Source organism: Hipposideros armiger, unplaced genomic scaffold, assembly GCF_001890085.2.
Source record: "Hipposideros armiger isolate ML-2016 unplaced genomic scaffold, ASM189008v1 scaffold_569, whole genome shotgun sequence".
NCBI classification, from domain to species: domain Eukaryota; kingdom Metazoa; phylum Chordata; class Mammalia; order Chiroptera; family Hipposideridae; genus Hipposideros; species Hipposideros armiger.
Window position 1 is genome coordinate 634,382 of NW_017731919.1, and position 23,898 is coordinate 658,279.

Genomic DNA, 23,898 nt, shown 5'->3' on the forward strand with positions numbered 1-23,898 from the left:
TCTTAGCTGTAGAGGGCAGTGTCACTGGCCCTCATATGTGGGATCCGAACCGGGGCCCTCTGGCGTCCCAAGCCAGCTCTTAACCATCATGCCACTTGGCCAGTCCTTGGCTCTTTTCTTTAACTTCTCTTTGATCCCTTTCAGGATATCTGTGAGAGGAAAGAAAATTTCTCATTCATTTACTCTTTCAATGAAAATATATTAAGTGCCTGCTTTGTGGCAGGTCCTGTGCTACGCACAGCATCCATTACCACTACTGGACTCAGATAGGACATTCTATTGGACTCAACTTTGAAGATTCTAGGGTATTGCTTGCAAAAGAAGAGTCATGTCCGTGTTTCCCATTAGATCACCATCATAACAAGGTCAGCCATGCAGTGTTATTATCCCAATCAGATCTCTTTGAGGGCAGTATATGTATAATAGTGATAGCAAACAAGTGTTAAGTGCCAGGTACTTTAATTGGTATTTTGTAGTCATTATCTTAATTTAAACCTCACAACAACCCAATGAGGCTGGTATTCTAAATACCTTTTTATAGATGAGTAAACTGAGGTTCAGACAAAAATGGATAACATTTGAGTCATGTACTGTGTACCAGGTGCTGTGTTAAGTGTTTCTATGAATCATGCTGAATCCTCACAACATCCTATTATATTCAACTATAATTATCTCCATTTTAATGATGAAAATACTGATACTCTAAGAAGTTAAGTGTATTGCTCAGGTCGTAAAGTTAGTGGTATAACCTGGTTAGATTAGTAATTATCTACCCAGCCCCACACTTCAAAGCCAGGAGTGGGATTTCCCTTGAATTGCTGTCCAATATTCTTGCCTTCAGAAGTAGATCAGCAAGGAGATCCCTCTTGAGGCCTGTGTGTCAAGGCCCTGTGTCTGCCTCCTGTCCATGCTGGTGCATGGGCACCCCAGGAGTGCCCAGCGCTTTGTTGGCTGTGCCCTCTAGATAGCCTCATGTCTGGGCATGCCCAGGAGAGCCATGTAGACTCAGGTTTGACCCGAACATTATGAATCCATAACCATGTTTTGCTGTGTCTCCTATCACTGATCTTTCTCTGTGCAGTTAAAAAAATCTACCTACAGGTCCAAATTTGAACCAGTGGCTTGCATTTAAACCTCAAATTCAAGTAGGTTATATGGTTTTTATTGTTTGTTTGTTTTCAAACCTAGGACAGAAAAAAGGTCAGTTGTAGAGAACAGGGCATATATGTGATACAGAGAAGCTGTATGTTTAAATGAAAAGACAAACCATAAATACTCAATTGATAATAATTAATCTTTCAATGCGTTGGCATTTCCAGAGCTCTTGGGAAAATGCTGTTGTACCATCTCACTTATTATTGGCTTTAAATTTCCAGTAGTTCTCTTTCCAACCTGGAAGCCTCTTCAATTCCTGATTTTTCCATTTGTTTATTCAGCTGATATTTACTGAGGACCTGCTGTGGGCTAGGAAGTATAGATACATCTGTGAACAAGACAGACATAAATAATTAATTACAACCATGATAAATGCTACAGAGGAAAATATACGGTGCTATTAAAATACTAATAATAATGGGGGAAGGAGAAGAGCTGTAACACCAGGAAAGGCTTTCTGGGGGAATTGATATTTAAGCTGAGACCGGAAGGTGAATAGGAGCGAGACAAGAAGGACAGGGGAAGGGAAGGGAGCATTCCAGGCAGAAGGAACAGCACACACGAAGGCCCTGAGGCAAGTAAGAAGCGCTTGCCTCATTTAGGAGCTGAGAAGCAGTCAGAGACTGGAAAGTACTTCCGGGGACAAATGAACCACATGTTGGAGAAGGAACTTTCTTTTTTCCTTTTTAAAAATTATTGACTTAAAAATGGATACTTCTGGAAAAATTGACAATATTGCTGACCCATTGTTATTCTCGTGGTATAAAAAGATAAAGTGGCCATGTTTCAAGGGTGGTGCTATGGGGAGGAGTGGAAGCTAGTAGCTAAGAGGGAGGCCAGGGGAGGTGGGGAGGGCTATGGGGTGATTCTGATTCTGGGGGTTCTATCTCCTCAGGCCTGAAGACCATTGTGGGTGCCCTAATTCAGTCTGTGAAGAAGCTGTCAGATGTGATGATCCTGACAGTGTTCTGCCTGAGTGTTTTTGCCTTGATCGGACTGCAGCTGTTCATGGGAAACCTGCGAAACAAGTGTGTTGTGTGGCCCATAAACTTCAATGATAGCTATCTTGAGAATGGCACCAAAGGCTTTGATTGGGAAGAGTATATCAACAATAAAAGTAGGTGGCCCCTTCTCTGCAAGAAGAGAAAGAAAAATCTGTCTGTAGTGTACATGGTCAGAAGCCACCACTGGGCTTTAAAAAGTAGTTGGGGCCAGAAAGGCATGCCAGTGTTACTGGAAATAGCCTTGGGAAGTCCTTCTCTTCCCTCGAGGTAGGATTGTGTTCAGAAGCTCTCAGACATTAGTCACTTCTCCTTCTCTCTCTTCTCTCCCTTTAAAACCCAAAATGAAACTTTATAGCTTTGGCCCATGTACCCCTAAACTTTTGCTTTGAAAATCAGACTTAGCCGCTGGATAGCAATCCTTTTTTCCCTAGATAGGTTACCTGGGCTCTTCAAACATTTGGTCCAGAATATACCTAGTAAGCTTTTTTAATACTGCAAGACTTTAATCATCAATCTGGTCTAGGGAGTCAGGTAATCTCTAAGGCACCATTTGATCCTATTACTGTTAAGAAGAAGTTTTAATCATTTCATTTCAGGAACCAGAGCACTTGGGTCTTACACTAAGGAACGTTTGGTGTAGTAGTACTTCCATAAAAGAATGGGGAAAAGTTAGCAATGTCACTATTAGTCACTCTTAAGGAAATAAAGACAGTTAAGTAACTATAAGAAAATATTGCAAAGGGGATTTCAGGGACACATACAGGAAAGGGAAACATGCCTCCTAATTTAATATAGGACATGGTAACTGGTGATCAATGAGGATTTCTAGTTTATCTTTGGTAAAGAACAGTTATAAGGATAGAATGATCAAGTTGTATAAAGGGGTAAAGAACTCAAAAAACTCTCTTTGAGACCCCTTTAATTCAAGTACTAGAACTTAGCATTTACATTTGAAGTACAAGTGGAAGTCAGGTGTCTGTGAAAAGAACATTGCACTAAGGGCTTTACAGTAGCATCTTTAATTTTTAAATGTACATATATAGGAAAATAATGGGAAAGAATTCTTATCAGGTTTCACTGATGTCAGAAAAGATTTATATGAGCTGAAATCAATAACTGTTTCTGCCGGGGTCTAGTTAGGAACAGTGTAACCTTATTTTCTCATTCACTTAAATCTGCCTTATTCATTTCCTGCCTCTTCAAACTTTTCTAGCAAATTTTTACACGGTTCCTGGCATGCTAGAACCTTTACTCTGTGGGAACAGTTCTGATGCTGGGTAAGTAGCTCACCTAATTTTATTCTCCTCCCTTAAAATAATTTGTCAGATAAAAATGGGCAATATTTTCACTTTTCTTTGTGCTCAAGTAGGAGACCCTAATTGGGTCTAATGTACTGGTTGACTCAGATTTTCTTCTTTCCGTTTCATATCTGTCCATACAAAGTTGACATTTCACTAGTAGCTCAATGTGCCTATAGTCTCAAGCCAAAATCAAAGATGTAAAAGGCTAAGGAGAGAATCTGTAACACCAGGTATTTTGCTTATCTCTTGTAGACTCCCCTCATTGTATCATAATAACCAATAAAATATGGAGTAAAGATACCATTTTAGTGCTAGGGAGCACCCGAAGGTGACCCAAACTATGCTAGGCCTGACAGCATGGGAGAGGGAAGAGTAGCAACATAGTATCTTTTGTCAATTTTTTTTTAATTGTAAAACACATATAACAAAATTTATTCTCTTAACCATTTTAAATGTACAGTTCGGTGGTATTAAGTACATTCACCTTGTTGTGCAGCCATCACCACCATCCATTGCCAGAACTCTTCACCTTCCCATGAATGAAACTTCCAATATAAATGAATGAAACGTCATCTTTCCATTAATGAAATTCTATACCCATTAAACAATAACCCCCACTCCCTACTTCCCCCCAGCATGCAGCAACCACCATTCTACTTTCTGTTTCTATGATTTGACCACTATAAGTACCTTATATAAGTGGAATCATACAGTAGTTGTCTTTTTGGGACTGGCTGAAATTTCACTTAGCATGATGTCCTCAAGGTTCACCCATGTTATAATATTTGTCAGAATTTCCTTCCTTTTTAAGGCTGAATAATATTCCATTGTGTGGAACAAAACCACATTTTGTTTTTCCATTCGTCTGTTTGTGGATATTTGGGTTGCTTCCATGTTTTAGCTATTGTGAGTAATGCTGCTATGAGCATGAGTATGCAGCAACGTAATTTAAGTCCTGGTTCTGCTACTTCTAGTTCTAAGACTTTGGGCAAGCCATTTAACTTATGCGAGACTCAGTTTCTTCATCTATAAAGTGGACTTAATAAATCCTCACTTCTTCAAAGGATTACTATAAGGATAATATACATGAACGTGCTTTGTAAACAGAAAGCTATATAAATGTAGGGTGTAGTGTCATTATTCAGGGAACTGGTGTTTTAAGATGACCATGACAACTGAAGTCCATTTAATTTCTGTGTTGAAGTAGATAACTAGAAATTACATTGAAATAAATATCTGATGAGTCTCAAAGCAGAAGAACTGTTATAACCCAGATCACTGAAAACCCCAGTATTACATAGGTTGTCACAGTGAGTATTAAGAGAACGGAGATAATAAAGAGGAACTTCTAGCCATTTGTCATTTGGGATAGTAGCTTAGTTGAACTTGATTGAATTGTGCATTGATGTGAATCAAGGACAGTGCTTCTCACACTTTGTCAAATCTAAGAATCCCCTGGTGTGCCTCTTAAACATGCAGGTTCACGGATTCCATATCCAGAGCTTTTATTCCCAGGTCTAGGGTAGGACACAGAAATCAGCATTTTTAAGAGGCATGCCAGGTGATTCTGATCCTTGCCTGTCCTCGGGACATCATTCTTTGGAAAATTGACCTGGCTACTTTACTTTATTTCCTTCCTCTTTTTCTTTTCTTTTCTTTTCTTTCTTTCTTTCTTTCTTTCTTTCTTTCTTTCTTTCTTTCTTTCTTTCTTTCTTTCTTTCTTTCTTTCTATCTTTCTTTCTTTCTTTCTTTCTTCCTTTCTTTCTTTCTGTTCTTCTTTTTTTTTTTTAATTCCCATTTGTTGGCCTGCCTCTATAGATGGTTATTTATTACCTGCAAGGTCATGGAGATGACTTAAAGCTGATGACTGGGTAGAATTAGGTTGTAAAGTCCTGAATTTCGCTTTCTTTCCTCAGGCAATGCCCAGAGGGATACCAGTGTATGAAAGCTGGAAGGAACCCCAACTATGGTTACACAAGCTTTGACACTTTCAGCTGGGCCTTCTTGGCATTATTTCGCCTGATGACCCAGGACTACTGGGAAAACTTGTATCAATTGGTAAGTAATAGCTCTTCCTTTGATAAAATTTGCATGAAGATATGTGGGGTTGGGGAAATTCTATGTAAGAGACCTTTAGTGAAGACATTATACAGTCATCTTAGGATGGTATTTCTCTGGTTTATAAAATTAAGTGTATTCTCCCGGCTCTTGTCCCTGTTTCTTTATGCTCTTTAATGCTCAGTCATGTATAGCTATAAAGGCTCACAGCCTCTTGCCTGAACTGGGAATTTGCTATGTCTACCTATTTCCTATTGGTTCACCAGACCATCTGCCATATTTCTGCTTTTGGATTTTTGGGTTTGGGGCACCTTTTGTTGTTGTTGTTGTTGTTGTTGTTGTTGTTAGTTTCAGATGTACAGAACAATGCAATAGTTACCCTTTTCACCCTCACAAAGTAACAACCCCCCTTCCCCCATCTACTGCCCTCCCACCCCCGATATCATGCTTATCTATTACAATTCCATTGATTCCATTCTCACTCTCTACTCCATGTCCCGTGACTATATGTATATATAATTATAGTTGACATACAATATTATTCAACATCAGCTTCAGAAATACAGTGCGGTGGTCAGGCCTCTACACCAACTATGAAGTGGTCTCCCTAACAGGACATGAGTCCATATGGCACCTTTTAAAGAAATATTAATTAAACATATTGTGCAAGGCACTATGCTAGACATTATAAAGATGAGATTTCTATCCACAAGGACCTTGGAATCTAAATATATCAATATTTTTGAGATTTGTAACACATTTGGACTTGTTCAAGCAGGTTGTGACAGATCTTTAAAAAGGTCAGGACCATTCTCTTGGGTCACATCAGTAATTCTGGGCACTTCATTTAACTCTGCTGGTTGTGATAGAGAAGTTAGTCTAGATTATTGCCAAGAGTCTTCCAGCTGAGAAATTTTATGACAATGCAGTGTTTTCTATTTGACTCTAACATTTGATGATGTCACTTAGTTTGAGAATGAGAAACATGTCCCCTCAGGAACCTCTTCAAGGGAAGCTTCTAATTCAAATCCCCTAAGGAATATTTATGGTTGATGTTAAATTCCATTAAATATTTGTGGTTGAAAAGAATAAAGATGAAAACTTTATTGGGTAATAGTGGGTCATGTATGCATAACCTAAAACCCAATTGTTCTTTGATGTCTGTTTGCTCACTGCCAGTGAAAGGAAGTCCTAGGATGCTTCTTCCTTTTTCTTTTCCCCCCACTATCCTTTATACCATATTCCTCTTTAAAGGGCCATCCTATTACAAAAGGATAAAGAAGGATGTCACTCAAGATGGGGCCTTCCTGTGACTTGGAAATGATCCCAGAAATGGAATTTCTCTGTTAATGCTCTTGGGGGACTAGTAGATAAATGAGCTGAAGTGTTGTATTATTTTCTTTATACTTGTTTTAGAACCAACTGACAAAGGCAAATATAATTCTTAGCCCAGAGCAATTTTTTCCTTTGAAAAAAAAATCAAGCATCTGTCTATGAAAGGAGTATATTAATTGTATTTGGAAATGGAAAAGGACGTTTTTTGTGACAGTGAATGGGAAGTATTACTGACGTTTACAGTGAGTTGAGGCCAGGAGAGGCCATTTGGGCATGGGGGATGTTAAGTGCTCTGCAGTATGAAAGAGTACCACGCAGTGAAGGACTGTCCTGTTCAAAATGCAGTAATGCCCCTACAGAGGAATATTCAACCTGAATCACTTAATGCAAGTGACTCAAAAAATTATCTTTGTCTTTACAGACTTTACGAGCAGCTGGGAAAACATACATGATCTTCTTTGTCTTGGTCATCTTTGTGGGTTCTTTCTATCTGGTGAACTTGATCTTGGCTGTGGTGGCCATGGCTTATGAAGAGCAGAATCAGGCAACACTGGAGGAGGCAGAGCAGAAGGAGGCTGAATTCAAAGCAATGTTGGAGCAACTTAAGAAACAACAGGAAGAGGCTCAGGTTGGTGATCAATTCTTTGCAATAGTCCTTCCTGCCAGGTCGCCATGACTAAGGCCCCGTCTGATTGCCTATCCAGTTGATCTTTTCTAGGCACATTGTCAAATAGAAGTCATCGATCTGATTAAAATAACGCAAGTAACAACTGCAGATGGTTGGTTCAATTATTTCATTTGTATTAATGGCCAATTATTTGTTAATATGATCTTTTGTTGAATTTCTCAACTGTTCAGTGTTCAACTGCCATGGTAGCTGGGGAGAAAAAAGGGACCAGAGCAATCTATATAGTGCTTCCTGTAAGCATAGCCTTTTTGTTGTTGAAAATATTAGGATTTCCTTCAGAGATTCTCTGTGGTCATAAAAAGGATTGATTGTAATTGAATAGAAGGTACAGGTAAAATAGTAAAGTAAAATTTGAAAAACAAACCTGTAATCCCACCACCCTAATTATCCTTATCCAAATATACATGTATTTTTCTATTGTGGGTCCCATAGGTACAATATAGTTTCTTAGCATTCATTTTCAGCGTTGTTCAGAAAGGATCATTTGACATCAAGAATGCAGCCAAGTTCTTATCTGAGGTACTCAAGAGAATAAATCCCAAAGTTCTCACCATTGGGTTCTGCTCTGATGACTCAGGACTGTGTGCCATCATACAAATTCAACTAGAATACGGAGACAGCCAGGCCCTGGTCACAGTCTCCTCTGACAGACTGGTTTTCCTCCTCCTATTTCCCTCCTTTCCCTATCTAAGGGAAAGGAAAGGATCTTTGGGTGGCTCTAGGTAACTGCTTCTGATCTGGTCTGTTGCTATGGTTCCGTTCTTAGGCTGCTGCGATGGCCACTTCAGCAGGAACTGTCTCAGAAGACGCCATAGAGGAAGAAGGCGAAGAAGGCGTAGGCTCTCCTCGGAGCTCATCTGAAATTTCTAAACTCAGTTCCAAGAGTGCCAAGGAAAGACGTAACAGAAGAAAGAAGAAGAAGCAAAAGGAACTCTCTGAAGGGGAGGAGAAAGGGGATCCTGAGAAGGTGTTTAAGTCAGAGTCAGAAGATGGTATGCGGAGGAAGGGCTTTCGACTGCCAGACAACAGGATAGGAAGGAAATTTTCCATCATGAATCAGGTGAGCTCTTTGCACTGGGTCAGACAGCCTAAGAAATTCCAGGTTTCCTAATCTCACTTGATTCACATATTCCCCTTTGGCTTTACATTTTCAGACCCATCCCTGCACCCTCAGGCCTGCCTCTCCTACTCCACATTGTTCTCCTGTAGGAGGAAGTGTTTGTTACTGGCATATTAGGACCTTCCTCTGCCCTAATCCTGCCCTCCCTTCTCTGCTCTAAAGCCAGCCCTAGGACAATGTGATGACCTTTGCAGACTTTGTGTCACACCAGCAAGCCTATGTTCTAAAGCATCAGGAAGAACTTTTCTCCTCCTGGCATCTGAACATCAGAATTTAGCTCAAACACCTCTGTTTAAGAATTACATGTAATTGTAGGTTTGAAAAATAAAGTGATGAAACTCTTTAGGTCACCTTATTTGAGTGTGGCTAGTTCTAGTAATTAATTATCCTAGATATATAATGTCATGCTGATAAATTAGCCTATGGCAGATTACAAGACTCCATTTTACCCAACTTTGATAAATGGGAAGACTAAGAGAAAGAGGAGGGAAAGACTTATGTGTAATTATTGAGCATTCTATTACTATAAATATCATTATATAATAGATCATATGTGGATTTCAAAGAACACCACCAAAATTCAATTCTTAGGCCATTTAAATCCCCATTTTAAAGGAATGCTGGAAAGTTTATAAGGTATAGAATAGTTGCAGTTACTGATTATGGTATTGTATCCAGTCTGTTCTTGTTTCCCAGGGATCCTTTCATTGTGCCTCTTTTTTGCATCTCTCACCTCCCAGTTCAGTCTTTTGCTAGTCCTATTCATTTTATCACAGCAAAATCCCTCATGTGCATCCCCTTCTTTCTATTCCTATTAATCCTATCTTAGTTCAGACTTTCTTATTATTTCTCCTGTAGTTATCCACCATAATTTTGTTTCCTCTGGTCTTTCTCCCTCTCCTTTGCATTTTATGTACTGTCAGCAGATGGCTCCTAAAACATAGCTCTCGTTGTTCACCACCAGGCAGTTATGGAGTACCTACCATGTGTCAAGGATTGTGCCAGATCCTAGAGATTAAAAGGTTGTTAAAGTACCATCCCTGTCCTAGGGAGCTAGAGTATAGAGGAGCAGCCAGATACATTTAAAAGTTCTTTGTGTAATAGCATCAACGCATTATTCCATCATTGAGATATGCTGGGGTGTTTTGGAAGGCACAGATCTGTCCCAACCTAGAGGTTCTGCGAAGATTTTCTGGGGAAGGTAAATAAAGGATAAGCAACAATTGATTAAGTAATGTATGTGTTTGTTGTGAGGGAGCGGTCAGACAGAAGAAAGGACATTCTGGGTTTAGAAGAAAAGTACGTTCCGCTTTGGACATCCCAAGTTGAATTACTTGTTGGATAACCAAATAGAGAGAGGTCTTTTAGACACACATGAAGTCAAATGATAGCTCAGAGAAGAGACGCTGCATTGAGAGGTGGTATCTGAAACCATGAAACTTGATGAATTTACTCAAAGAGATTGAGTTGAGTAAAAGAACAGTGGGCCAAGGACACGACCACTGGTGTCCATGGGCATCAGAGATGGAGCTCATAAAGGAAAACAAATGAGCAGTCATTGGAGGTGCTAAGAGAACCAAGAGTTCAGTAAGCCAAGAGCACTCAGGGTTGGAGAGGACAGAGGAGTGGTCAGTAGCTTGAAATTTAACAGAGATGCTTTGTGAGATGTCTATTGGATTTGGCAATATAAGGCATTGAGAACTTTAAAGACACATTTCAGTCCAGCGTAAGGATGGATGTCGTATTGAGTCGGAAGTGGAGACAGTGAGTGTAGACTTCTCACTCAAGCTTATGTAAAAAGTATGGGTAAAAAATAAGCATTTTTTTTTAACCTGTAGGGGAAAAACCCAGAAAGGGAGGTCGAGGTAGAAAATGGAGTAGAATAGAAAAGAAAATAAAGTATACAGTCTTGGAAGATGTAAAAATAGATGTAGTCTCTAACAGGAAAGGGGCACTTTGTACCCCCCAAACATCAGGAAAATAGGGGAGGATGGGCATGGTTAAATGTGTAGATAGGGAGTAGGAAGCTGAGGAAGATGACACCTGACAGTTTCTAGTTTTCAGTAATGTAGGAAATTAAGAATCGTATTGAAGGGACAGAGAGGTTGAGTAAGGGGTTTAAAGAAAATATTGACATTTTGGAATAGTTATTAAGAATGGGAGAGGGAATTCCCCTAATCAAAGTTACTCCATTTCCTAACGAAGTCCCAGCCCTTTAGCTGGAATTCATAGTACTCCTTCCCCTGGACTCAGCTTCCAGTACGCAGCCACTGTGCCCCACCAAGCACCCCGTACCTAAACCGCATGAATTACCACATGCTTCTCATATATGATGCGTGTTTCCTACCCTCCGTTTTGCTCCAGAAACACCCTAAGGTGCCGTACTCTTCCATCTCTGAATGTCCACATCATACTGGCTCTTCACATCCTTCTCTCAAGAAACCTTCCCTGACCCCTCCCCCATTTCACACACAATTGGAAACTGTTTCATCTTTCTATTATATGTTATACATAACTCTTTATGTGTTACCTTTTACTCAGTGACATTATACCGGGGGTGCCAAAAAAATGTATATAGGTGGACACTTTGGTCAGCATTGCTTAAGCAGTAGTTCGCCATAATCAGAAGTGTCTGGACGCTGATGGTAACCACTTTTAGCACCTCTTGTAATTGCAGACTTGTATTCACCTTTTGTTACCAGTGTATATTTTTACAATTTTAATAGTTTTTTTCTTTATTAAAATGTGTATACATTTTTTTGGCACCCTCTGTATTTTCTTATGTTCATATCCTCCCCTCTCTTAGATAAAGCCCTAAAGTCAAGGCCTGCTTCTTTGCACATGGCTAGCATTTAGATATTTGTTGGACAAATGAATGGAGGACTTTTATAAATCTGATGTAACCCCTTCTGGGACTTCTTTATGGTCCAGAGCCATCTCTGTCTCACCTTCACCTCACCTTTCTCCTCATTCAGCCTCTTTTGGGGAAAAGTGATTGCAGCTTTGTTGTAATCCAACCCTTGTCTTGTGAGCCATCACTGAGCTAGTTAATGAGTACCTTAGTGCTATTAACACTTTGCTGCTGAATGGTCCCTGATTAATCTATACGCTTTAGCACAGAGTTGCACTGATTGCTCTCTAGCTCAAAAAATAAATCTGGGCTTCTGTGATGTCCTGCTTTGCATGAAAATGTTCACTTCCTCTAATTTCCCCATCTGAAAAAAAAATGTAGATTCCTAGAGGCCATGGCTGACTGCCAAGACTTGCTTAGATGCTCCACATGGTAGTAACATTCTTTGTCCCAGAACTCCCCTGCAGTTTCTCTGATTTTATCTGGAAGAATGAGGAAATTGAGGACTTGAGAGATTAACTAATTTATCTAAAGTTATATAGCTATACTATTACTAAGTGCTGGAGTCAGGATTTGAACCCTGTGCTTCTGACTGCAGGGCTTGTGCTCCTGTCACTGCAGCCTGTCGTCACGCCTCCCCACTCACCCCCACACAAGCCTGACCTTCTCTCCTGTTGGCTTAACAGTGAATGTGGCTTCAGTTTTCCCACAGCACAGCTCTAGTGTATGTCAGTGTCCTTTACTGCCAGATCTTCTGAGATCCTCTTGAGACATCTGCCCAACCTATCTCCCGTCTATTTCTCTAAAAAATTGCTGCTGTGATTTTAAAGCTTAGGACAGTTTATAAATAGTAGGTTGAGTCCATTTTTTGCAAAGTATATTAATTATTCTATTGTAGCAGTTCACTATCTTTTTGGTCTTAGTGAAACCAGAGGCCAAGTGAGTCCGGGACTTGAGCTGCCTGCGCTGCTCAGCCGATAGACCGACACAGGAGCTGGGCTATAGAATAAGCGTTATTATCAGAGCACCGGTGATCTGAGAAGACAGCGGGTTAGCACCTCCAAAAACTGCCTTCACATTCCCAGGCCAGTTTAGGGTATTTAAGGGACAATGCGGGCATTCCTCCAGAAACTACTTTCCTGGGGGTCTCCATGGAACCTCCCCTCTGGCAAGATGATTTTCCAGTGGCATCAGCACCTCAGGAACAATGACTAGAGTAGCCTGGTAGACCATTGAGATTGTGATCAATAAGCCTAAGGATATTAATCATAAGTTTTCAGGGTAATTTTCTAAAACAGGTGGGACAGGGGACATTCCAAGCTCCAGCTCCAGGGGGATGATCTATAGGTCAAGGAAAGGTGAGGTCAGGACACTGTGACAGGTCCCAACCAGGCCCTGCCTCGTTAGGACCCCTTTATTGCCTTAAAAATTATTGAGAACCCTAAAGAGCTTTTTAAAATGTGCCTTTAATTTATCATATTAGAAATTACAGTTAAGAAATTTTAAAATATTTATTTACTGATTTATTTTAAAATAAAAATGATAAGCTCATTATATACAAATTATGCATATTTTTATAAAAATTAACTACTTTCCAAAACAAAAAAAAAATGTGGAAAAAGTGATACTGTTTATATTTTTGCACCTGTTTAATCTGTGGTTTAATAGAAAACAGCTGGAATATCCTACCTGCTTCTGCATTCAGTGTGTTGTGATATGTTTTTTTGGTTGAAGTATTTAAAGAAAATCTAGTTTCATCAGATATAGCTGGAAAAGAGAGGAATATTTTAATAACCTTTTCAATTAATGTGAGTATTCTTACTCGATGCTATTCCAAAACTGGACAGTAGTAGTTTTAATGGTTAGTTGCAGTGTGGAATCTGGAACTGCATCAGTAACTTGCTATTCTGTTACATTAAAATCCTTTGTGGTATTTTGCACCACAGATCTTTATTTGACACCACAGATCTTTAATTCATGAATGATTTGTAGCACCATGCATTGGTCATATGGGAAATACTGGTTCACTGAGTTATGCAAATCTTCCAAGTACTGACACACAATATTTTAAAAAATATCACATACATTATTATTACTACCAGTCTCATCAGGAAAATCTTAAATACTATGAAACTGTAAGGCTCACAGAATCCACTGTATAGTTGTGAGAAAATGGGAATGATAAAGGCAGATATTGTCTTAGTATTATTATAAAATAGTTTTGACCTCATGAGCCCCCCTAAAGGGTCACAGGGACCCCTAAGAATCACCAACCAGATCATATTTTGAGAACCACTGCTGTATTGGAAAGAAAAAGGAAGTAAAGAAAAAGTGAAATATGGCATGGAAATAGAATATTTAAATTACCAATTTATCACATTCTAAACATCTCAGTCATTGTTAAGCCTCATCCCAACGGACAGCTGACATAGATGCCATTAAATCCCCAGTTAATTTTTCTGTGGAATGTCAAATCAAGAATACCCCAAAGCCATTTTCCCAAACCAACACCTAGACCTAAGGTAGTATTTTCAGGTAGCTGTGATGTGACTACCTGAAAAGGACCTGAAAAGGACCGGAAGCTCTTGGTTGGTTGACAGGAAAAATTTTGAAAACAGGAAGTAAGCCCTGCCCATCTCATTAACTAGCTGGATCCCAAGAGTTAATAGAGCCATGGATCCTGAGCCATCACTGAAACCCTATTCTTAACTGATAGGAAAGTGATCAGGAAGATAATGATCAATTCAGTAACCCATGAACTTTAGAAATCAAGATCCTGAGACAATACACACTAAAAGGAAACAATTTATTATTCTTGAATTCCTTGTTCCATTATTGGCAAGAGTTGACTGCAATAAATGTGGAAGGGGAAAAGATGACTTGTTCCATTCCTCCATGTATCCCGTAGCCAATCCTGATATAGTCCATTCCCTGAGAAGATAATTTACTGAGGGTAGCCACCCCAGCCCCCCTCCCTAATCTCAATTTCTTTATTCTCTATATTTTAGGATGCTTTGACATTTTAGGAGCCTTGCTTAATGCAAAGAGAATGCCCCTCCCTGTGCTAGCTAGCTTAATTCCTAGAGATAACAAATTGTTTGGAGGTGTCTTTCATATGCAAATCAACCAATACAAAACCCTAATTCCCTGAGCTTATGAGTGGCACATTAGGAGTTGGTTTGGGATGCCAGCTCTGAGCAGCCAGGCCCCAGTTCAGATCCCACATGAGGGCCAGTGATGCTGCGCCCTCTACAGCTAAGATGGTGAACAACAGCTCGACCTGGAGCTGGGCTGCGGTGAGTCGCCGGCGACGGCCTAGGCTGCAGTGGGGCTGGCCGGCAGCGGGTGTGAGCTTTCCTGAGCTGCTGCCGTGAGCAGCCATCCAATGGCCGGCGAGCGACTGCCTCACCCAGGAAGAGCACAATGATAACCAACACGAGCCAGTGAAGTGATGTCCTCCACAACTAGACTGAAGAACAAAAGGACAGCAACTTGTCTGTTTCTCTCCCCCAATTCCGCAATAAAAATCTTAAAAACAAAACAAACAAACAAAAAACCCTTATCCCCAACCTTCTCCTTTTATCTAACTCTCAAGTCAATATTTCCCCCTCCCTGATCACTCCAGGGCCAGCTCACTGGGCACATTGTTTAGAGAAGTTTTTTTCAATCTGTGGTGAAGGACCAGTTTCCTTTTCCCCCAAGTTTTCATAAACTGATACAATTGTAAAATAAAATAATGGATTTCTAGAAAAATGATCACGTTCTTGGATGTTGTGACGTCTAAGTGCTGTAAGAGTTTCCAAATGCTTCTCTCCATTTTTCTACTTATCTCATTGCAAACCAATAGCAGGCCATTCACTAACATTGGTCTGTGAATCACACTGAGGACTAGTTCAGGGGACTGAATCAGTGAGGCTGCCCAAACATATATGTGAAAAGAGGAACTGCAAGCAGTGATTTGGAGGGAGCCCTGATCCCTTGACCAATCCAACAGCATGGAGGAAGGAGGTATAAGAGCTGGCCATATGTGTGCCCTTTTAACACACAGCGACCCATCCTTTCAATGAACTCATTGAAATCTAACCAGTGTAGCTTCCCCTTTCTGGTACAGGGTTGGGGCAATAGAGCAAAACAAATTCGTGACCAGGAAAGGGGTCAGAGATGTTGCAGAGGTGCATTCTCTTTTCTAGAGGCTTTATGCAGCATGTGGTATGTATGTAGCAGTGACGTTTATATCAAATCATCTGTGATTAGTGGTTTTCTTGATATGGCGCCCAGTGACCAAATTCATGTATTGTCTCAGAGATTTGTGAGTTGCTGTGAGCCAAGGCAGGAAAAGACTACGTAACAAGGGAAATACCGATGAAAGAATGGAATGTGATGGAACTAGAACTATCCAAAGAAAATATACTGATTGGGGCACAGGGACTTCGTACATTATAGACACTGGAACTGGAAGCATTTTGAGTCTAGAACTAGAAATGGAGTTCTAGTTCAAAGATATGGACAGAAATATTAAAGAGGAACCCTACAGCCATTCCCGGGTTATCATCAAAAGTATTATTTTAAAAGGTTTATCTAATAGTTATAATATACATTATATTGGCAGAGTCCCAGCCCACAAAGAACTTGCACAGTGGAATCATTTTATAAGAAGGTTAAGGCCTAAACGCTAAGGCAAAAATGTTGTATAGTTAAAAATTTATTTTGAAAATTCCTTCAAAGTCCTAATTGGGCAAACTAAGTATCTCAGGGTAGCAAGGAGGATTGTCTAAAGTCAGTTGTTTGTCAAGTTTCTTTCTCTTATAGCAGTGGTCCTCAAACTGGGAGTACATCCCTTTGGGACACATGGACGCTTTCCAAGCACAGTTAGTTTTAAGGAACCTGATTCCCAGATCCTTAACTTACATATTCCAATGCCCAAGGTTAGCCCTGTGGTCCAAAGTCACACCGGTTCTCCTTTTCCATTTCCCTTTTCAGAACCTCCTCCCACTTTACAAAAGGAAGGCATACCTCTCCCAAATCTTATGTAGTATATTACTCAAAGGTATAAACATCTTTGGAGTACCAAACAAAGGGACAATTGAAAATATTAGTGTCTACAAAGCTTTTTTTTTTTTAATTAGTTTCAGGCATATAGAACAACATAGTGATCAGACATTTATATAACTCACAAAGTGGTAATCCCAACAAGTCTACCCATCTGACACCATACACAGTTATTAGAACATTATTGACTATATTCCCCATGCTGCACTGCACATCCCCATGACTATATATTTTTTAAATTATAGTTGGCATTCAATATTATTTTATATTAGTTTCAGGTGTATAGGATAGTGGTTAGACATTTATATAATTTATGAAGTGATCCCCCCAAAAAGTCTACTACCCATCTGACACTATACATAGTTTTTACAATATTATTGATGGTATTCCCCCATACTGTACTTTACATCCCAGTGACTCTCCTTTAACTACCAATTTGTACTTCTTAATCTCTTCACCTTTTTCACCCAGTCCCTCAACACTCCTCCCAGCTAGAAACCATCTGTTTGTTCTCCGTATGTATGGATCTGTTTCTGTTTTATTTGTTCTTTTATTTTGTTCTTTAGAAATAAGTCAGACTGAGAAAGACAAATACCATGTGATCTCACTTATGTGTGGAATCTAAAGTACAAAGTTTTCTTTAATCCAGGAAACGTAAATCCATTTTAAGGCTTTCTGAACTTACCTCTTACACACTTCTGTTAAGAGTGAAGCATAGAGTTATAGTCAGGGGTATTGGGGTATCTTAAGTTCAGGAGCCAGAAGGTTGTCACTGGGATACATATTAATACATTTATTAAAAATGAAAAATGAGGTCATACATTTTCCTATGAAAATAAGTCTGATTTGTCCAGTTGCTTTATCAGTGAGGACATTAGACATTTTCATAAATTAAATGAGCTAAATCTGTGGCATTAAGATTTTGATGAAAATATCTTTAAAGCATGTGGTAAGATAAAATCATTTTATTAAAAAAATTAATGTTGGCAAATGATGCATAGGAATTAACAATATTTTGATTATTCCAACCTTTTCTGTTGTATTAAATAAGATTCCTTTAAGTAAAAGAGTAACCCCTATAAGAGTAACCCATACAATAGTAAAGAATGAATAAAGCCTTTTTGGTATCCACAGAAAACAAGAATTGGAATAATTCTAATATCTAGGTAAAATATCCTTTAGTAAGTTGGGTGGTTTTTAGTTCTTTGCTTTCAACAAAATTGAATAGAGGACCTAATTTATATAATTGTCAGCCAATAGCTCATTAAAATAAATTTTGCTGATAGCTTACTATGTGATTTTGGTATATCATTTGAAAAGAGTTCAAAGAATTGAGTGATATTACTATAACAAAATTCTTTTGTTCCAAGACTCTAATAAGGTTTCTCAGCACTTAAAAATCGAATATTAGAAAGAGGGAGAGGGGAATTGTTGAGCATGTCTCTTTCTAATAATAAGTAATACTATTTACAAATATTTAAACACCAAAACACCAATTGAAAAAGAAAAATCTCATTCATCTCATTAAGAGATACATTTTAATAAAATTTGCTTTTTAAGCTTCATAATTATTTATAAAATATATATTTGTATATCTTAATTGTGTTAAGAATTTTAGTAAAAACTCAATTCAGGAGAGATTTTTTAAATTTCTTAGAGACTCTTGGTCACAGGAAATTTTTAATTTTTAAAGTACAGGTTATAATTTTTTGTTGTAAAAAAGTATTCAGAGGTGAGCAATAAAATACATTAAAATATAAAATATACTTTATCACAAAATTCTCCTGGAATGTGGAATGGAATTATGAGTTCAGAAGAAAGAACTGAGGAAAAAATTTTAATCCATCGTAAAGTGTTTTATTTCAAAATGCCATTGCTGAGAATTACATAATTTACAAATATTTAAACTTTTGGTGGAAAAAAACTTATGTTGACTTTAAAATGGAGTGGGCGGGAACGCAAAAGCTTGAAGACCGCTGTTAGCATAGCAGTAGACCTCCAGGGCATGTTCTTATTGAAAGAATGGCAAGTGATATCCACTTTTAAATTCTTAACTTTTTGCCAAATGTGGCATAAAGTCTTGAGTAAATTAAAGGCACACTCCATGTGATCCCGTAGTATGAGAAATAGACACATGATGTGTTTCCCAGTGCTTTGGCTACCTTAGAACGAGATAAAAGCATCGTTTCAATGCATGAGTGAACAGAGTAGACTTTTTGAGTGGTTAACTGGTCAAAGACAAGTATATCTCAAGGATATGGGGCAAGAAGAACTGAGTAATTATGGGTGCTGAACAGTCGTAGAAATACGATATCCAAAGTGCTTTCTGGAAACACTTGTGTTCTGACAAAGGAATGCAAGGATGGGGCCAGGATGGGGAAGCTAACAGCCTTTGCTTAGCCTGTAAAGAAGGGGTCAGCTTCCCGGAGTCTCACGCCTGCCCCCCCACTTCTCTCTCTCCCTCTCTTCCTGCCCCTACAGTCCCTGCTCAGCATTCCGGGCTCCCCATTCCTCTCCCGCCACAACAGCAAGAGCAGCATCTTCAGCTTCAGGGGGCCCGGGCGGTTCCGGGACCCCGGCTCAGAGAACGAGTTTGCGGACGACGAGCACAGCACGGTGGAGGAGAGCGAGGGCCGCCGGGACTCGCTCTTCATCCCGATCCGGGCCCGCGAGCGCCGCAGCAGCTACAGCGGCTACAGCGGCTACAGCCAGGGCAGCCGCTCCTCGCGCATCTTCCCCAGCCTGCGGCGCAGCGTGAAGCGCAACAGCACGGTGGACTGCAACGGCGTGGTGTCCCTCATCGGCGGGCCCGGCTCCCACATCGGCGGGCGTCTCCTGCCAGAGGTGAAAATAGATAAGGCAGCTACCGACGACAGTGTAAGGAAGTAAACATATAGACCGAGGCTAGGCATGGCAGTCGCCCCGCTCCCTCCGTCTCCTCTCCCCGCTCGCTCATTCCACCCGGTCTCTCTCCCACGCTCTGCCCCCCACTTCTGTTTCTGCCCCTCCGGCCATTCCTGTTTTCTCCCTCCTGGTTTGTTTCTATTTCTCATTTCAGTCCTCCCCCTTTTACTGTCCCTTTTTTTCTCTTTTACTTCGTTCCTTGCTCCATTGTTTCCCCCGTCTTTCCTTGTTTCTGACTATTCCCGTTCCTCCATCAACTCCTTTTGTTTCACCTCTTTCTCTCCATCATTGGAAGCCTCTGCCCGTCTGTTTCCTTCCCCCGACCTGCTATGCCTATCGCCAGTGGACCCTGCCCAGAGGGAATCAGAAGCATCGTGCCACCACCAATGACCAAGTCTGAGCGGGTTTGGAATTACCGTTGCTTCTCCCGGCCACGTCCTGTCTCCTCCTAGGGAAACAGCTTGGAATTTAAAGCTCTTATCTTCCTATTTTCAAAAGTAATATAGTTTGGAATAATTTTCTAAGTCTCCTCTGCAAGGAGGAGATAGATGGGAGTTTCCCAAAGAGGAATGTGCATACGTGGTGCTGAGGCCACCCACGGAGAGCCAGGCTAGGAGTGGTTAAGGAAACCCCTGCAAAACTGGACTTAGACCGCAAAGGGATTGGGATAGAAATAAATCAAAGGAGGGAAAAGTGGGAGGTAGGGGCAAGAACACATGGTGTATGGGGGAGGAAGGAAAAGGGAAGCAAAAGAAGAATTTTAAATGTAATCAAATGTCAGGCTCTGGAGGAGTTGCGTATAATAGCTTCACAAATCACTTGTCAAGGGGTTTGAAGAATGGCTCCCCTCTTTGGGAAAGCCATCTCTTAGCATTTCTTTAAATTCTAAGCTGTTTATACCATTTTCTAGTTTTAAATTCTGATAACCTCCATGATCCTAATCCTTTCCTACTTCTAATGCCTTAACTTTCCTCAGTCCCTCCTTAGCTGGTATAAGTTCCTTGAGATAGCATGTCAACCTGTTTTGTTCTAACACTTCAGCTTCCTTTAACACAGCATGAAGATAGCCAGTCCTTCAATTCGCATGATGCATGCATGGAGGAAAACTGGACAATCAAGGGTGGAATTATTCAGAATGATCTGTTTTTAGCATTTGAGGGCAATTGTTGACTATGTAGATAAAAACTCAAAAGACGATTAGGATGTGTTTGAGATCATCGTTTCTTTCCTTGCCTTTTTATTGGGTTGTCGGAAAAGTCATGACGCATTTTTGCAATGAAAAACGTAGAAAAAATACATCATGACTTTTCCGACAGCCCAATATTTAAAAGCAAAATACTTTCCCCCGTACATTTGCATAGCACTTTATAAGCTGCAAATTACTTTTACACATACAGTTTAACTTTTTCTAAATAAAAATTCTATAAGGCTGACAAAGGGGAGATAGATGATTATTCCTGTTTTTTAGGCGGGGAAGCAGGCTCAGAATTTGAGCTCTTCAAGGTCACACAGTTCGTCGCTGATAGAGCCAGAATCTTAGACCTTTCAGAAACCCCAATCGTCTGTTTCTCGGTCCGTTTTAATGTCTTCTCTGCATAGTCACATGGCCATTACTCTCCCAGAGAGCTATTCATTTAAGGTCAACAATAATAATAACAACAGTGATTCTACAGTCCCCCCAAAACCAGACAGTTGGTCAAAATAAATGTTATAGATGATTATCTATATTTTAAATCTTATTTGGATTTGATTTTCACTAATCCTATGTCTAGAGGTCAATTTTGGGCTGCACAATTAGATAGATAATTATATTCCCTGAAAAAATAAGAGGTAATATCAATGAGAATGAGGGATTGGTCAGCATGGACAATGCAGTTGGGGCAACTCAAATACTGAGAACCAAATTCATTATTAATATCCTGGAAGTTTTTAAAACAAAACTATTTAGCCCAGTAATACTCCTCGCTCTTCCTTTGAAGAGAAGGTATTAGAAAAGGTGTCCAGGAAGGAGCTTGAGCTTTGGCTTCAGGCAGTTGAGCAGGCTTGGGAGTTTTGTTTTTTATTTTTTAGCAGCTTCTGTTGTGTTGTGTGGGAGAAAAATCTGAGAGGCAGTTGAGCAGATGGCTGTAGCATGTACGGCTTTCTGCACCACCTTACACTGTGGATGGCAGAGCACTGCCTTTGGGTTTTTGGGAGCCTGCACACTGAACACCCTGTGAGCACTGAGGAGATTCTTTGCAGTGGCCTCAAGTGATGACAGTGACAGACTTGAGGATTCCCAAGGCCAGGAGGTCAGACCCAAAGTGGCAGGAAGGTAATGTAGGCAGGATTCTATCATTCTCAAGGGCTTCCTAATTAGGAAAAAGTATTTTGTTAGAAGCCATAAAGAAGCACTTCCTAGCTGTGGATGATGTGAGAAAATATCTTAGTTACATTAATAGGTCAAAAAAGACAAAACAAAAACAGAATGCGTATAGTTTGTGTGGTATGCTCTCGGATCTATATGAAATCAAACTGCGTATAGAAAAAAGATGACTGACTAGAAGTTAACAGTAGTTGCCTTTGGGAGGGAAAATTATTGGTGACTTTTTTTGTTCCTTACACTTTCCTGTTCTTTCCAGTTTTCTACGAGTGGGCATAATAAATTCAGCTACCATACATCGAGTTCTTACTGTACTCTGCTAAGCACTTTATATGCAAGATCTCATTTAGTTCTTATAACCACCCTATTCGTAGGTGTTTATCCTATTAACGGATGAGACTCAGAGATTTAGTGACTTGTGGAAATGGAACTTGAACCAAGATCTTCCTGATGTCAAAGAGAACTTCCTGACTGATTAAATTTTAGCTCCTTTGGGAAGTGGGGAGTGCAGTCATTTATCTTAGAAGGATACAATACATTAATAATTGTATATGCAGCCCAGGTCAGTTGAGCCATTAATACCTCTTTGGACTAGGGTGTAGCTATTCTTAATGTCAAAACATTTTGGATGTGTCCACAGCCATGGATTAACTTGTCTTCGCCTAAACCATGAGAATGCTTCCAGTTATATATTCATGCTTTGTGGATGGGCATAGGAGCCGCTGATGGTCCATGAGCTGGTCTCACACAGTATTAATGCTTAGGCTATGCCATATCTTTTCCTTTGGGCTCAAATTAAGAAATAGAGTATTCCCGATGAGAAAAAGACACCCAGATATCACCAGAGTCTCCTCAAAAACTATGTCACATCTTCATTAATTATTCAGTTGTGATTGAGTGGTGATTTTTTTTTTTGATAGTTTGGGAATTTTCACTTTTGCTTTTTGGAGAAGCAGAGGATAAAGGGACTTTTTCCATGTCTTCATCTTTGAGCCAGAAAAGTGGGTGAGAATCGTAGCTCTTCACTCATAAAGAAGGCAAGCGCCACTGACGATCCAAACATCACACCTAATCAGAAAGCATGACATGTTAGCTTGCAAATGTACAAGCATTACCTTACTCAGTGCTCACAGCCCCTACCCTCTGAGGTAGATCCTACTATTGTATGCATTTTACTGAGGAGGCAACCAAGACTTAGAGGAAGAAATAAAGTAGCTTGTCCAAGACTGCACAGTAAGCAGTAGAATTAGCATTTGAATCCAGGCCCAAGTTCTTGATTTACTCATGTGATCCTGGGAAGTTAACTTAACCTCTCTAAGCCAATTTCCATATCTGTAAAAAAGAGATAAAAGGACCATTGTTATAGGGCTATTGTAAAGATTAAATGTAATAACATATATAAAATGTGAAGCATATTACTGGGCCCATTTCCTTTCCTATATTTTTTTGGCCTTTTTAGCCCTGAGAAGTAGACAGTGGGATTTCTGTTGAATTGCTTGATTTGGAGAGTGTGGGATTCCTTCTGAGATTCTAAAGATCCTTTGTCTGAGAAGGAGAAATCATTGTACAATTATTTTAAAGCAAAACAGTATAAAAATTTGAGAAAAGGGCTTGAACAGAATGGCTAGGTTCTGAGGCCGCTTCTAAATTGCTCTAAATTTTAGGCTAGGTAGAGAAAGGGATTGGGATTGACTGCTAACAGGTACCGTGTTTCTCTTTGATGTGATGGAAATGTTCTGGACTTAGATAGTAGTGATGGTTGTATAACATTATAAATATACTAAACGCCACTGACTTGTACACTTTAAAATGGTTAAAATTGTGAATATTATGTGCATTTTATCTCAAATTTTTAAAAATTAAAAAGAAAGGGAGAGGAAGGAAGGAAAGGGGTAGGGAAGGAGGGAGAGAGGGAGGAAGGGAGGGAGGGAGGGAGGAAAGAAAGCCAAGTACCTGGACTTTCAGTCCCAGCTTTCAAAACCTCACCTAGGGAGGTGGACTTCAGGAACTATCCACCCATCTTGGTAGTCTTCATACACTGATTTTTGACGGGTTAGATTTTCTTAATACA

At 39.8% G+C, this 23,898-nt stretch overlaps 1 protein-coding gene across 1 annotated transcript in view; it reads left to right on the forward strand.

Annotated features, from left to right (window-relative positions):
• SCN8A (sodium voltage-gated channel alpha subunit 8) overlaps nt 1–23,898 on the forward strand; it is a 203,388-nt gene that overhangs the window by 100,661 nt on the left and 78,829 nt on the right. Inside the window, exons 7-12 of the mRNA XM_019623876.1 lie at nt 2,051–2,272; nt 3,373–3,436; nt 5,377–5,518; nt 7,275–7,481; nt 8,308–8,601; nt 19,043–19,438. Coding sequence (XP_019479421.1) covers nt 2,051–2,272; nt 3,373–3,436; nt 5,377–5,518; nt 7,275–7,481; nt 8,308–8,601; nt 19,043–19,438 — 1,325 coding nt within the window. The remainder of the gene's footprint in view (nt 1–2,050; nt 2,273–3,372; nt 3,437–5,376; nt 5,519–7,274; nt 7,482–8,307; nt 8,602–19,042; nt 19,439–23,898) is intronic.